This window comes from Alosa sapidissima, chromosome 19, assembly GCF_018492685.1.
Source record: "Alosa sapidissima isolate fAloSap1 chromosome 19, fAloSap1.pri, whole genome shotgun sequence".
In the NCBI taxonomy this organism is placed as follows: Eukaryota; Metazoa; Chordata; class Actinopteri; order Clupeiformes; family Clupeidae; genus Alosa; species Alosa sapidissima.
Genome location: NC_055975.1, coordinates 27,007,743 through 27,024,593, shown reverse-complemented (window position 1 = coordinate 27,024,593; position 16,851 = coordinate 27,007,743). Strand labels below are relative to the sequence as shown.

The 16,851-nt window shown below is 47.0% G+C and overlaps 1 protein-coding gene across 1 annotated transcript in view; it reads right to left on the bottom strand.

Annotated features, from left to right (window-relative positions):
- kif13ba (kinesin family member 13Ba) overlaps positions 1-13,782 on the bottom strand; it is an 81,150-nt gene extending 67,368 nt beyond the window's left edge. Inside the window, 2 exon segments of the mRNA XM_042071820.1 lie at positions 8,561-8,654; positions 12,387-13,782. Of these exon segments, the coding sequence (XP_041927754.1) occupies positions 8,561-8,654; positions 12,387-12,456 (164 nt within the window). The 5' untranslated portion in view covers positions 12,457-13,782.
- Positions 13,783-16,851: the final 3,069 nt, after the last annotated feature.

Here is a 16,851-nt window from a genome sequence, read left to right as displayed (position 1 = left end):
TTACCCCCAAATGCCAGCTAGACAGGTGAGACCAATCACTGAGAGATGACCCAGATCTTACAAGACGCGCAGAGCTCTGCCACAGCACTCCACTTCCCTCTTTCTCTCTATCTCCATCTCCCTCTCTTCCTCCATCTTCTCTCTCTCTCTCACTCTTGCTCCCACCATCTTCCTCTCTTCCTTCAGCCTTCACTCTCTCCCTCTATCTTCCTCCATCTTCCTCTCTTCAGCCTTCTCTCTCTCCCTTCCTCTCTTTCTTCTTAATGACGGAGTGAGAGAGCGGGCCTTATCTCCTGCGGGGGAATTTGAAGCGGCAGGCAGCATGCCAGGCTCGCATGTCGTTAACGACGGGGTTGCGTTTAAAGCAGACCCCTAAATCACGGAGGAGGGAGAGAGACGAGTCCAGAGAGAGAGAGAGAGAGAGAGAGAGAGAGAGAGAGAGAGAGAGAGAGAGAGAGAAGAGAGAGAGAGAGAGAGAGAGAGAGAGAGGAAGAGAGAGAAAAAGAGGGAGAAGGAGGGAGAGAAAAAGAGGGAGAGAGAGGCTGGATTATTTCAGATCTCTCTGCACCGCTCTCACCCATCCTCCAATCCTCTCTCTCTCTCTCTCTCTCTCTCTCTCTCTCTCTCTCAACTTCACTCGCTTTCTTTACCGCTTTCTTTCTTTCTCTCTGTCTCTCTCTCTATCTATCTATCCCTCCCTCCCTCCCTTCTTCATAGGGGCCTGGTTGCCAGCTGCTACACCTCCCTCCCCCTCCACCCACCAGCGCCCCCACCTCTCCAGAGGGGCCACACTACAGCCATTCAGCATTCAGCAGCGCCAGGAACGCTTGGCATTGCCAGGGGGGAGAGGCACCGGCTTCAGTCTTCCTCAGTGTTTCTCAAGGGCCGCTAGACCACTGCAGGTCTAATGTTTATGTTTAGTTCTTAGCAGACACTTTTGTCCAAAGCCACTCACAATGACATCTGCTAACATTCATTGTTCATTGTTTGTGTGCAACCCACAATATACCACCCCAATTTTCATGAGACTTGGTGCAAACTTCAAAAGGTGTAGCACAGACCATGAACCAATTAAAAATAAAGAGCAGCTGCTGCCACTACAGCTAACGGAGCTGCTCGGCAAATTTAGTTTCACTTTCGCTGATGTTGCGAGACACAAGATTTGGCCGTTGGTCTTGAATTAGGAGTGGAGTGGTTTCACATCGTTTCAGCTATTATCCATAACAAAACCTTACAATGTGTACATTATCAATATATATCTCTCATAGTTTAGGACCATAGGGTAAACTAAACGCTGTGCCTGGTTATGTTACGTATGATCATAGATGTTTATTGTATATTGTAAAGGGTCTTCAACCAAATCAAAAGGTAGGAGTCAGTCTGCTCTCGATTAGCTGCACAAACCAGATTCAGCCAATTAAGGGCTTTAATGGTATTCTGATGTGTTCAATCATGCAAATCACGCTGCGCTGGACAGCTCTGAGAGCAGGATAAGCCTATTTCACAGTGTCAAGGTGTCCGGCCTAGTTGATGTTAATGATGCCTTAATTGGCAGGGTAAAACGTCTTCCTGCTTTTGTCTTTCCTGTGGACTTTTCTTTTGCTGTCTATGGGACAGTGCTGTTCCACAGGAAGTTGATTTACACAGCGGCCCCATCTTGTGAAATGGGCTAATCGAGAAACACACAGAGATGGACAGAGACAGAGGGCCGCTTCTGTGAACCTCAGAATGCCCCTCCCCCAATGGGGTTCTCCTGGCCAGCAGCCAAATAGCCTAGTTGCAGCTTCGCCCATGACATTTCTGTCATTCTCCTCTGAATGCTGTAGTCGTCCCAGAAGGAAACACATGGCATTTCGGAGGGCATGATATTAAGGGGGGGTGGTGGGGGTGGATCAACGCAAGCGTGTGCCCACAACTCAGCGCCCACACATATGTTGAAGGACTGTCTAATTATCTGAAGCACATTATGTGGCCTGCCGTGAATAAACTTGGTGGTATTTCCACAGCCGAACTCCCTCCCGGACGGAAAACCCTCCCCCATTCCCCGGAGCGCTTCTGACCAATCACATGGTCAAGTCCCACGGCAAGGAATAGTAACCAGACACGGCATGTGCCAGGGGGGGGGGGCCATACCCAACCCTTCCCAATGGCACGGAGAGGGCACCAGGCTCCTGTGTGTGTGTGTGTGTGTGTGTGTGTGTGTGTGTCTACAGCCAACCAAGCCGCAGGAGCCGTTTCCATCCTCTTTACACATCTTTCCATGAGTCCTGCACATTCAAAACCAGCACAGCAAGCCCCCCCATCATCAGGAAGACAAGCGTCAGTGTTTGTAGAGAATCAAATCCGTCTGCCCCCAGCTTGATTCAGCTGTTATTGTCCGCCCTCTTCAAATCCATCTGAGCATCTCGATTCAGCTGTTATGGTCTGCTCTCCGCAAATCTCATCTGAACAGTTATTGATTTAGCTGTTTTTCTCTTGGTTCTCTCCTCAGAGAGTATGTGCGGATATTTAGGCAACACATCTTAATGACCTGCGGATTTGAAGGACTGGATCTACTGTTGAGCCCCATCTAATTACTTGTCAGTGTTGACAGGAAGACATGCCAGCCTGGGCAGTGGGGCTGTTATTCCCAGCGTGGCACAGCAGCAGCGTGTGGGCATCTGCGGCCTGAGGTTTTTGCCCGCATTCCTGCGCTGAAGCAAGAGCAAAAACAAACGGGGGGGGGGGGGGGGAGAAAATGAAAGAAAGGAAAAAAGAAAGAAAGAAAGAAAGAAAGAAAGAAACATCCACTCCTGCAGTATGACCTCTTTGTTGCCTTCTTGACATGTGCCACAGTGACAGCTGTCAACATGAGTCAAGGAGTGATCAGTGTGCATGTGTGTGTATGTGTGTGATGATGATGATGATGATGATGATGATGATGCTTCCTGTCTGACACCTCACGATCATGCCCCATGTGCCGTGACAGACGTACCAGCTGGAGGAGGGCATGGGGGTCTGGCGTGGGTACGGGGGGGATACGAGTGGCGAACAGTGATGAACATCAGCAGTAGGGCCACAGTCACCCACGCCCTCTCTCCCTCCGTCCGCCCCCCTCTCCTCCTCCTCAGCGTCCGCCCCGATCGGCATCATTTAAAAAATGTCTTTCCGCATCGGTGGGTCGAGATCTCGCCGCAGCCACCCACCCCTTGGCCCGCCTGCCCGGGCCATGATCAAGATGACGTCCTGCACACTTGACCTAAATAAGGCCGCCTCTGCCAGAGACTGCTCTCTCTCTCTCTCTCTTATGGCCCTCATGGAGGAGAGGGAGGTCACATGGTCTTGTTTTTGAACCCGGTCCCAGACCCGTAAATGGGACCGCGTTAAAAACCTGACCAAGCCATATGTTGTTCCAGCCGATGAACACAGTACTTCAGGAGCACGAAATGGATGCTTCAGGTCAGGAGAGAAGCACAGAATGGAGGTGTGACCTTTACCACTGCTGAGATCAAATGTCTACAGAATCGGCACCTTTAATTCGTTAGAAAGAGGCCCCAGTCAGAGGGTGAGTCAGAACAGTAATACCCAGGGGGTTAACACTTCACGGTACATATTATTCCCAAAATTAGCATACGCTTGGGACTCCACAAAAAACGCTTGGGACTCCACAAGAAAACCTTAATCTATTCTGTAGACCTGACCATTACCAAGTTAGCTGCATACTAGGCTTAGCTCAAACCAATTGGAGTCTCAAAACTTAAAGAATACAAGCCTCTGCCTGAAACCCCTTCATACCGAAGGGTGATGTCCAAACCATGAAACACCATGAACCAAACGGTCACTTCTACGTACAGTTCCAGCCTTGTAGTGCCGCAGAGCAAGTGGGATTTGTGTCTGTCACACGGTGTAGTGTCTACCCAAGAGCTACCGGTCCTGGAGAGGTGTCAGCCTACTGGGTCTGTCTTTCGCAACGCATGACGACTGACCCGCCACTGGTAGGCTACACCTGCATTGACATCGCTAAATTTTCAATCCAAATTTATTTAAAAATCACTCAAGACACTCTCATTTGCAGTGATTTACAGGAGAGTGAATGCACAGCCTGGATTTGCAAAAAAACAAAAGGCTAGTCACTGAAATTTAAATTTGTACTATGTCGTGTGCGTGTGTCGAGTTTCTAACATCTATATGTGTACACTTCTGTGACCTACATTAGGTTCTGCGTTTAACATGTAACTTATTAAAAGCTACATGTACCCAGTACTTCAATAAATTACCATGAGACTACTTTTCCTTTCCCTTTTCCCAGCATGCTCTTTGTTTCACCTGACACACTGCCATTTTTTACAACCGCCACAGAAGAGTCTATTGCTCCTAACAACACATATCTGCAACGTTAATGACACCCAGTAAATATGACCCCATCGCCTGCACCCAGACAACCAATGGGTCAATAAATGGACTGTTGGCACAGAGCTTCTGTGGGTAAATATCAACAGGTGTGTGTCTGACCTGCCCTTCAACAGGTACCACTGGTGGAGCCAAGACATTAATCCCCAATCTAATGTTCGTTATGAGGTAACTCATAGGTGAAAGGTTGCCGGCCCCTCCCCATCTTTTTGTGTGTGTGTGTGTGTGTTCACTTCCTGTCTGTTCCTGTGAAACAGCAGCTTAATGCTCATCATTCATATTTAAATACCTGAACAACACCCTGCCGACTCACCAATACACCATGACTCATCGCTGAGAGGGTAAAGGATTACAGCCATATTAGTGCTTAGAGACTTGTTGGACTATCAGCCAAACCTTTGGTACACAAAGCATGACTAAAAAAAAATTTAAAAATTAAAAAACATTTCATCAGACGCAAATAATTTCTGACCTGCTAGCTATGAAGAGCAACGCCCACAGAAAGCTGACTCAGAGGGCAGGATATTGGAATGCTCAAGCTTGCATGGCCACAGGGTAAGGATTTAGGGAAAAGAACAAGGATCCCTGCAACCCATCCCATAATAAGTAAGGTCACAAGGAGCGGTCAATGGGGCTCACACTGGGATTGTAAAACAGTTGGCAAGTCATGTTCCACTCGGGCACTCCACAAATATGTTCCATTGTCTTCCAATCCGGAATCCGAGGGGCACTAAGACCCATGTGGGCAGCAGAGTCTCTCAGCGGGTTCTGAGAAAGTCGGATCCAGTCACACACAGAGTGCATTCTAAGAGGAGAGCAATCTCTTCCATTGACAGACAAACATGGCATTGATATTTGTAAGAAATGTAACCATTATTTTAGGCTTCTGCAACAGTGCGTTTTCGCGTTCACTGTCTCTGTGCCAAACACAATTAAACATCAAAAGTTCAGAGCAGGCATTTCTCGCCATGCTGAACCAGAGAATTAAGAAGGAGAGAGAGAGAGAGAGAGAGGAGGAGGAGGGAGAGAGAGAGAAAGAATAGGAGACAGACAGTGAGAGAGATAGAAAGGGGGAGAGAGAGGGTATAGAAAAACCAAGAGAAAAGGGGAGAGAGAGAGAGAGAGAGAGAGAAGAGGGTATTAATAGAGAGAAGAGAGAAAATGAGGGTAGGCGAAAAAAATGGGAGACAGTGGTATAAGAAGAGAGAGATGGAAGGTTGAGAAAGAGACAGAAAGAGGAGAGATGGAGATAGGGATGGAAGGAGGGAGAGATGGATGGAAGGAGGGAGATGGGGATGGAAGGAGGGAGATAGGGAGAGCTAATCTCTCCGTGGCCGATGTGAACTGCGTCTCTCGGGGCATCTGGGTTTGCCGAGGCCATGGGCTCTGCAGGACTCATGAACTCCACGCTGCAATTAAAGTGTCTGTTGTGAGCGAGCAGCAGGCGGCAGGGGCCTTTCACTTCCAAGTTTAAAACCTGTTGTGCCCGGCTCCTTTGAGTGCCCCCTCCTGCTTCACACACACCCACAAAGAGAGAAGAAAAGAGCCAATGCACCCCGAAAAACACATAATTGTGCTACGCACGTTTGGCCCATAAAAGTCACCAGAGATGTTTATGACCGTCGACAGATGCTGAGGCAGGGCCCTGTACCCCGCTTCACTCAGCCCCTAGAGCCCTCGCCCCTCTGTCTCACACACACACAGACACACACACCCCTCTCTCTAGACCGCTCTTCCCCTGTCACACACACACACACACCTCTAGACCCCACAGAAAAGGCTTCCTTGACCACGGGTGACCTGGGGTTAACCTCCGCCCGGCGTTGCCATGCCGACGGAGCGAAGAGAAAAGGGAGGAAAGTCAGACAGGGGAGAGTTATGTCCTGACGCTGGGAAGGACAGACAGCAGGGAAGCAGGCCCTGGCCCGGCAGGCAACAGGAGGCAAGCCGGCTGGGAAGGAAAGCGACTGCATGACTTCACACTGAACAAAGACGCTGCATAACACAATACAGCAACAACACCACCACATCACAGCACAGCACACAGGCATTTCACTGCCGCTTGCCTGCCGAGTCTAAATCAGGTCTGGCCCAGTTCTGGCCTGGGTTTGGTTAGATACTGCTCCGCTACAGTCGGCCGTCATGCGGGAATGCGCTCACCGAACCGGCGCAGTTTCTCTGGCGCAGCGCAATTGCACCCAAAGAGCCGCAAATCCACCCGACGACTTCATCAGACCTACGCAAAACCGACAGGAAACCACAACTACAAAACAGATTAGCCACAGCAAATAGCATGGCCTACTCCCACAATGCAACAGATTTGTCTCAATGGAAAACATCTTCAGAGACACACAGCATAAGACTACACAACAGCACACACAGTTTCACAAACACCCCTGAAGCTATAAAACTGCAAAACACAAAATGCAACACATCAAACTGTAGCCAACCATAGCGGCCCTACAGTCCCTGGAAAACCATGCCAACTCCCTTTCGAATCATCCCAAACTCTCCACAACTAGCCAAAACAACAACAAATCGGAAAAAACAACAACATCTGTTCAAATGGCAAAAGCTTTCATTACACACTCGTAGACCCAAAACTATGAACAGCAGCAGCAACAATAGTTTCCTGCAGCCTGGACGCCATGCTGGCTTCCTCTCCAGGCCTACACCCTCCCTCTTACGACTAGTCAAAACAACAACAAATCACATTCCAGCGAACCCCTCACCTCTGACCTTCAACACAACTCTTACCTTTGACCTGAGATACTGAGCCAAAGCCCTGATTAAGCCACTCAGTGGGATTTCTGGTTGTGAAAACGAGAAGGGGGGGGGGGGGGGCTATGGCGCAACTGACTACAGTATCTGTACCCCATTCAGGTGCAAGTGCCCCCGAGGACCAGGGTTCGAGTCCGACACGGGCCATTTCCTGATCCCACACCATCTCTCTCCCCCACTCCCTTCCGGTCAGTCTCTTCCCCGTCCTATCTGAATAATGACAAAAAATATGCTTTACGAAACGAGACAGCAGGAAGGGAGAGTGATCCTCTCCTGACACAGCACAACTCTCTGGCTGTGACCATGCGAGAGCAGGAAGAGAGAGATCACTCCCTGACACAGCAGTATGAGAGTCCGAGCGTTCCGAACACTCGCTCACTCAATCACCATGCCACGCCAGGCGGACATGAGGATATGAAACCTGAACTCAGACAGGAAGGAGCGGGCAGGAACAGAGGGACCACATCTCCACAAACACCCAACCTGCTGACTGAGCTCGCCCAGGTTTGGGCTGCTGTGCCCACATTCGGACTGCAGTCTGCTACTCCGATGTGCCCACAATTAGACAAACACTCTGCAAGAGCAGTGTGTGTGTGTGTGTGTGTGTGTGTGTTTCACCCAGGTTTGTCAAATACTTAAACAATATATATATATATATTTTTTTTTTTAAAAGGCTAAAATGGGCTCCTCTTCAACCCATACCCACAAACTCCCTCACTTTGTCCCATACCTGAACATTCTAGGTCCACATCACCGTAGACCATCTACCAGCTGATGGAACGGGTTCATCCAGGTTTGTCCATACCCAAGTACTACTGACTACTCAGTTCACAAGTCTCTGCTGCTGCTGCCCATAGACTACCTGCAGTCTGCCTCCCCAGTCTGCACTGTACAGCTGTCCATGTTCCCCCAGGGCTGACCCTCATCTCTAATGGCTGCTTTTTAACCCAAACAACAACAGCCCCTTCTACATCTGGACATCAGGCTTCAACCCCTCTGTGTGTGTGTGTGTGTGTGTGTGTGTTTCTCCAGTCTGTACGGCCCTAGATAGTCTACTGCTGTGTGTTTTCCCCCAGGTCTGTGTTGCCTGGGTGCAGGAGCGCCTAACCCCGATGCAGATCTACTGCACCACTGCTTCTCTACTGCGTAACCCAGATTCCTGCTGCGTCAACCAGCTCACCTGCTGGGTGCATTCCCCATGGTTTCTGTTGCCCCAGAAAGCCTACGTCGCTGTCTGTTAGCCAGGTCTGTGCTGCTCCATGTAGCCTACCTGCTGTCTGTTATCCAGCTCTGTGTGGTTCTAGCTGATGTCTGTTACCCAGGTCTGCGCTATTCCAGACAGATTACCTGGTCTCTGTTACCCAGGTGTGTGCTGTTCAAGGACGCCTACCTGCTGTCTGATTTCCCCAGGTTCGTGCCGGCGGGTTGCAGGACCGTCTGGTTGCCCTCCATGTCCACTACACATTTTGTGTTCAGGTCCTTTTCTGAAAGGGGAGAAAGGAAAGGAGGGAGAGGGAGAGGGGGGGGAGAGAGAGAGAGAGAGGATTGAAAACACATGAATCAAACCTCAAAGCATTAGCATTTCCCTGACTGCTTAGCAAACTACATTTCCTTCCAGTTCAAACAGAAATTTATTAGGCGGCTTGTGGAAGACAAGGGCAATCGGTTCAGAGAGAGAGAGAGAGAGAGAGAGAGAGAGAGAGAGAGAGAGAGAGAGAGAGAGAGAGAGAGAGAGAGAGAGAGAGAGAGAGAGAGAGAGAGAGAGAGAGAGAGAGAGAGAGAGAGAGAGAGAGAGAGAGAGAGAGAGAGAATAAAGTGCGTGTTCTCTGCACGGTCATCTTTCTGAAGACCTGCCCAGATTCTGGCAGAGTTGGTGCCTCTTCCCAAGTGCAACCACCATCCTTGACTCACTCCTTGGCCACCATGTTTATGTATATTTAAAACAACACTGTCAAAACAACCTCTCGTATGACACAGCATGTATGCCTATAGGGAGTTCAAGTATTTGGTGAATCTGTATTTAGAAATACCAATGACTGTGTATTCCTCAACAACAACAAACAAAAAAAAAAAAAACATCCCTGTGTTGTTCAGTGTTTTTCCCTCTAAATGTGAAACTTCCTGTGTGCTGTGCTGTGGAAGATAATCCCATGTTTCATTCCCGAGAGCTGGTGGTGATGAGGGCAGGCAGGCAGACAAAGCGATCTCAATTCATTTACCAAATCTTCCTAATTGGAGCAGTGATTTCATCGCCGCGCCTAAGCACCCGTCTGCACACTGCACAGCCACTTCCACCATATGGGGAGGGTTCTAATAATAGCCGCGTTAATCACCGTGGTGTCCAGCTGCAGCTGCAGACCTAAACATGGCTTCCACTCATCGTCCCTTCCTTGGAGCAATCACAAGAGGATTTGACATCCGCGACAGCATGCCGTGCATGGCAGCGTCAGTGGCATTAAAAGGGGGCAATTGCGGCTGTTACACTGTAAAGCCCATTAAGTAGTCATTGTGATGTGTGCACTAATTAGGCCCGAGTGGGAGGAAACTAAAGAAATGCCACTGGAACAGGAGAGCAGGCCAGGCACTTCACCCTGGAGCACAGATGCATGTGTGTGTGTGTGTGTGTGTGTGTGTGAGAGAGAAAGAGAGGACCGGGAGTGTGTGTGTGTGTGTGTACAAAAAAAAAAGTCCTGCCATGTGCTTAGCAATTGGCTTACTAATGGGGGAGTGAGCCAGTGAGCAAATGAGAGAGAGAGAGATATAGAGAGGGAGAGAAAGTGAGGAAGATAAAGGAAGAGAGAGAGAGTGAAGAGAGAGAGGCTGGGAAAAGAGGGAGAAAGGATGTGACAGAGGGAAAACAGTGCTCATGACAAAGACAAAAAGCCTCAGTGAAACAGAGAGCAATAGAGGGAGAGAGAGGGAGAAAGAGAGAGAGAGGGAAAGGGGCAGAAGGATGGAAGAGGAGAAAGAGAAAGAAGGAAAGAAGTGGGAGTTCTATCTGCCGCTACGGAGAATGAAAGACAGCGGCTGGGAAAAGGGGGAGAAAATGGAGAGTACAAATTCTTACAGAGAGAGAGGGAAAGAAAGACAAAGAGAAAGAAAGAGAGATGGAGAGAGAGAGAAAGAGAGGTAGGGAGGGAGAGACGCCAGAGGAAGCCCTGCTGAAGGAGTTAACCCTTTAAGAGGGTGCATCCTGCCTGTGGAGAACCTCAGACCAGCCTTTGGGCTGGGAGGAAACACAGGCTTCCTGTTGCCTCCTACGTGACTGAACCGCGAGGATCCGCAACGCAGGCCGAGAGCAAGCCCTCTATGCGTGCGTGCGTGCGTGTGTGTGTGTGTGTGTGTGGATCAAACCGCAACGTGTGAAAGTGTGAATTAGCCACAATGAGAGCTCCGTGGTTTCCTGCCAGGCCTTGGCAGGATGATGAGAGAGGAGGAAGCAGACAGGCACGAAAATGAACCTCGTTGCCATGGTGATGGGATGAGCGAGGGTGAACCTCTCTAAAAGACCCGGCGAAGGCACAGCACGCAGACCACATCGCCATCGTCAACACATCAACCGTCTCTCGGCTCATTACATAACGTTACATACCACTTTCCGGGACACATCACATCACACCACAGTGTCTTGAGAGCAGCAAAGGCTCTGATAAAAGGCCATAATTATTGTGAGCCTAAGCGCGGTTTCCCCAATGCAGTTAGTGTAAAAATACAAAGGCGACACTTTGCAAGCTACTGTGGGAATTAAGGCTGTGTAATTGAATGCTTCTGAGGATGCCAAACATGACATCATGCTGTTATGCGAGATTAAACATCAACAATAACTTTTCCTACAGCCATCCCAATGCACTGTGTGAATTACTGTCAAACTGGAACAGAGCAGGTCTGTGCTTTAGTTTATATCAAGTGTGATTAAGCTTGGCCTACTTCGTGATGGCCCTCATTCTGGCAGTACCACACACACACAATTTCTGTAATGTCAAAGTGACAATGTGTGTGTGAGAGCAAGAGAGTGAGAGAGAGAGAGAACAAAAACACAAGAGTGTTTTCACTTTCCAAAGCCCTTTCAAGTTGGCCAGACATATTAATGTCAGTAGCTGGGGAACGCATCTGTGCATGTTTCTTCGAAGGTTCGCCGGCTCTGGTGGGCCTGGGAACATGCTCCGTTATGCAACGTTGGCAAATAGTCCATTCAGACCCCTTTCCTGCCTTTGTCTAAGGCAGTGCACACACAGAGCGCTGACGAGAGGTCAGAGGTAGCCGAGCCAGCGAAAGCAAACTAAAAAGTCGACAGGGATGGTCCACGTTAAACAAGGGTAATGCGAGAGCTCCGTGGTGAATAGAAGAATCTATGTGGCTCAAATGAATACATTACCTTACATGGGATTAAGAGTCATTTGCTTTGACAGTTGACAGTGGAGTCGTTTTTTTAAGGATGAACAAATTCACCCATCAAGAATGGTTTCTGTTCACACACGTCTTTGTTATGAAGGGCAGGGAGAGGACAAGGTTTGGTTTGGGCTTATGTCGTGGCAGACTAACCGGCAAGAGTTCATTCTGACAGATGAAAGAGTAGGCTACGGGTGACAGCATAACCCTCCGCCGTGGCAGTCTTGTGACTGAATTTTACGCTCAAGTCCGACACGTGACTTCTTTGGCTACACTGAGGCCAATATTTTCCGCTTCACGGGCAGCCTTTTCAAGGCACATGTTCTCCCACGGCAAAGACCCACTAAACACATTGGCTGTAATATAACGGTTCTTGTATATAGTCGGTTCTTTTTAAAGTGAAAATAGTTTTAACATCTTGGTATGATGACCATCACTGATTTTCAATAAAGTCAGGCTAGCATATGTTTAGGCTACACTCAATCTCAATGATTCCCACAATCTTGTTTTGTCACATAAAACGCCCCACCCAAAGTGTGCACATACCTTTCCAAGCACTAATTTATGGTGGGTTAATGTAAAACTGCTGTTGGTGACTGATAATGTCTTGTTGAGTGTAACACGATGCCAGCTAACCCTCACACTTCTGAAAGGTAGCCTACACAAGGCTGGATCAAGACAATGTGCCCCAATGAACTCAAATGACGCACACATGACTTGAAAACACCACCAAGAAACTGAAAAACAGTAGATTTCGTTCATTTAGCTAGGGCACTAATGTTTGTTTGCGATGTAAAGACACTGACTTCCAAAGTTCAATCACTCACCCCTCCTGTTCATAGGTCGGACCCTTACAGCGACCTTCACATTGGAGTCGCTCAGGCTGCTCTCGCCCATGGTGACCGACTGTGTGTTTCCGTGCTATTGTGGCTGAAATTAAACCGGCTGACAGGCTGCTTTTAATTGAGTCCAATATATGCAGGTCCAAGACACGTTAGAATCCATCCAGATATAGATTGTCCCCAAGTCTGGCAGCCATTGTCCTTCCAAAAAGCTCAGTATTTGGCTTCAGCTTGCGTTAGTTGAAATGGTTCGAAGCACAACCACATTGCATATTCCCGCTGAGTTGCCGTCCTCGACGGACTCAATGAAATCAATAATGATAAAGGTTGACGCACCTAATGTTACAGAGCGAAAACTGAGCTTCTAACACCCGAGTTGAAAATCGTAAAATGTTCAGTAAAATTATTACACAAATAATGTTAACTTCTATGATCTGAATATAGCATCAACGTTACCCCAAGTCCAGGCTATCGGTGTATTGGGTTAACGTTACCAAGTAAAATACGTTCCATTAGGCAACACAAAATATCTGTTTACGTTACCCAACACGCTACTTTCTTCAAATTACTTGCAAGACGTCATGTTAAAACTTGGATCTTTCTATCCAACATAACGTACTTGAGGAGACCAGCAATAAATGATAGCCAGTAACGTTACGATTGTCTTCACTCAGACTAAACCCAACACCAGACCATGGACAACGCGCTCTGAGACAGCGCGGCTTATTATATATTTATGGATGGCAACAAGTTTCTTTGTCATATTGTGGCACTACAATAACTCATACAGGCTATATGAACAACATGACATTAGCGGCATTGTTTTTCTAATTAAAAACAAAACTCAGATTTGCAGACTAAGCTAACAAGCTGTCTAGCCACCTTTAGCCAACGATACCTGCATGTCTCAAACAAGTAACGTTAGCTTGTTACCAAAATTGCTACAAAATACTTAAAAGTATACAGGAAGAAATGCACGCCGATTGAAAATATCAACTGTCTAGTGATGCTACTGTAAACCGACCAGCTGAAATGTGATGCACCTCTCCCCTTTCTGGTAGAAAACTAGCTATCTAATTAGCTTGGCTACCGCTAATGTTAGCAAACTAACGGGTTGGGTCAATATAGAAGTTCAGTCTCGCAAGCCTCTTGGCTGACGGTTCCAGCGACGACTCTCACAGGCGTTCTTGACAAATCCAAGGTGTGGGTCGGTGCCAATCCAACGTTCCCCCAGATTCCAAAGAATGACCGCGGAGTTTTCTCCAAACAATGAAAAAATGTCATTCCCTGAATCAGCAGCACCGCTCTCACACACTGGCAGTGGCTAGTCCTAGCATACTGCTAGCTCCCAGTAACCTGGAATAACCCTCTCCCCGCCTCTTCCGATAGAGCAGGACACCCCAAACTTGAGTCGGATAACGGGTTACGCCATTGAGATGAGGTCTTTACCCATTTTTTAAATAGATTAAAGTTAGTTGTTAATTGACTCAGAGGGTAATGAACATATGCCGCCTTCACAACAGTGCATTCGTCAGTGTCTTATTCACCAGAATAAATTGATTTAGCCTAATAGATTTCTTACGTTTGGGTTTCTTTTAAATGGTCGGATACTGCTCCCCATTATTTGTCAGTAGTAGGCCTAGGCCTATATGCTAAACTGCGAGTGGACAGTCGACATCTTTTCACGTGTATCATATTTTCTGAAGAACATATAGACAGCCCGCTTGAGTTAAGACAAATGGTGATACCTGTTCGTTTGTTTCTGAGTTTTTTTTGTTATTGCATAAAGTAAATCACTGACAACTCTTTGATTTGGTTTAGTGGTGACATCTACTGGTAGGCCAATGTAGGAGTAGCCTATATGTCAGGCCTGTACCACACTGCCTATGCTACATGTGGTAGATGTCTCGACGAAAGTAGGCTCTAGCCTACAAATCAGCGTTATCAAAAGTATGGTCTTGTTATTTACAAGATCTTTGTTATTTCTGACAGAATAATGTGACCTTTCCCCCGTTTTAAGATGCAAGAAGCAAGTGGTAACCATTTGATTGACACACTAGAGGTCGCTAGACTGCCAGTGATTTCGTGGTAAACATCAATTCCGCAGAGAGCAGACTCCGAATGAAAAGCAGTTGTTGGATATGTTCAGTTGAGCAGTGGGGCAAACAAGTTTAAATGTATTGTCATAAAAGGATTGATCAGTACTGAAATTCCTTGTGCTCAAGAGCCAGCTCAACTTTAGAGAATACATTAAATAGTTGTGATGAAAAAAGTTATATTCATTGTGTTTGTGTGCATGTGTCTGTGTGTGGAGGGGGGGGGGGGGGTATGTTGTGTGTTTTTCTTTGGGGAGGGGGGGGGGGGGGTGATGAAATGGTGTGTGTATGGGGTGTGGGGCTGTATGGTGTGTGTGTTTGGGGGTGTGTAATGGTGTGTGTGTGTGTGTGTGTGTTTGCTCCACACTGTGTGTGTGTGTTCGCTCCTGAGTATGTGCGCACGTTCATGTGTGTGTTTGTGTTCAGTTTATGAATGCATGTGTGTGTGGGGGTAATGGTATGTGTATGTGTGAGGGCAAAGTGGCAAGTGCATAAAAAGAGAGAGAGAGAGAAAAAAGGAAAAAACCTGATGAAGTGTGAGGTTGATTAAATTATTCTCTCACATTGCTGCCTGTCCCAACTATCTCTAGGATCTGTTCAGACAGTGCTCAGCAATAAATCACTCAGAGATTGTCATCAAAGTGATATTATTTTCTTCATTTTCTTTTTCACTCACCATATCACTAAAGCTCATATGTTTCTTTCTTGTCCCATCTTTTGTCACTATAACAAGACATTCATGGAATAAAGTTGATGCATTCTCTGATGTAAGAATATAATTTAAAGTGATAGTTGGATCAGCTGGTGCATTTGTTTCATTCTATGGGTGATAGATCACACACCATCACAAGAAAGACCACTATCATCTTCATCACAACAATCATCATCATCACTACCATCATCATCATCACGACTCATCATCACGACTCATCATAAGGTTGAGGCCAACCTTTCAGGTGAGGCACTTGCATAAGCAATATAAATCCATAATTCAGTGCCCCTATAACCCGATTCCTTGGAGAGATGGGTGGTCTTCTCTCTAATGTGCATGTGGTCACCAGCGCCTTAATCAGTGGCAGGCGGCGAGTGGTCTTTGAAGCTGGGTAATTTAGAGTAAATGTTACAGCCCCTCCTGTGGTCCGGCGTCATGTTTGGGTCCTGCCACAGGCCAGAGTGGGCGAGCACCAGTAGGGGTATCCCAGAGGAAAGGGCAGCAGGCTTTGAAGTCAGCACGACATCCAGTCAGCGCCCTGCAGCTTGGCACACATTTCCCACCAGCACCGAGTGCCAGCCGACCACATGGAGGATGAAGACACAGTATTAGTTTTGGGTCGTTTAAGAAGGGTCTAAAGACATTCCTATTCAACATATACTTAGTTGTTTAAGCGCTTATGTGTTATGGTTTGTATAATGTTGTTTTATTTCAATTGGGCTGTTAATTAATTTGACATTATTGTTTATTATTGATATTCTCCTTAATGCAGTCTTTGCATGTCATTGTTTGTATATTATTGATTGAATGGACATTATTGTTTTATTATTGCCTTTCCCCTTTTTTTCCATTGCTTTTTATTAGGCTATTGATTGAATTGATATTATTGTGTATTATAACTATTCTCCTTATTATATTTGACCTACATTCTAATCTGTTCCCTGTTCAATTTTAAATATTATTATGTTGTTTGTATTTATGTGTCGCTTTGGACAAAGGCGTCTGCTAAATCCATAACTATAACCATAACCATATAGGCATATGACAGTCATAGAATGAAATGTCCATCTATACATTTGGCTGTCTGGCTCTGTATCTATTCGTCAATGATCAAGATCAAAATACATCTGTTTTGGCCCCAGCAGTGGCGCCACTGGCCGGGGCACCTGCATCGTACGCCGGCGACCCGGGTTCGATTCCCGCCCCGTGGTCCTTTCTGGATCCCACCCCGACTCTCTCTCCCACTCACTTCCTGTCGATATCTACTAACCTGTCTGAAGGCATAAAAAGCCCCCCCCCCCCCCAAAAAAAAATAAAAAATATATATATGTCTGTTTTGACTTTGATCCTGTTAAAATAATTCTGGTCCAAGCCATTCTGTCTGTCTGTCCGGCTTTCCTGTCTTTCTATATTTGTCAAGTAATTGCGTCAAATTCAGTCCTCCCTTAAACAGATATACTCAACACTATATAACACCTCTTGTCAAGTACACCTTGAAAGCACAAGTTGCCGTTTCCTTTTTTACTCAATACTAGGTGCAACCTCAGAGCAAAACACTGAGAGAAGATTGGCCAATAGAAGACATTTTCTACCAAGAGCATTGTGAAGTTTCCAGCGTCCACACGACGGGCCACAGGAAGCC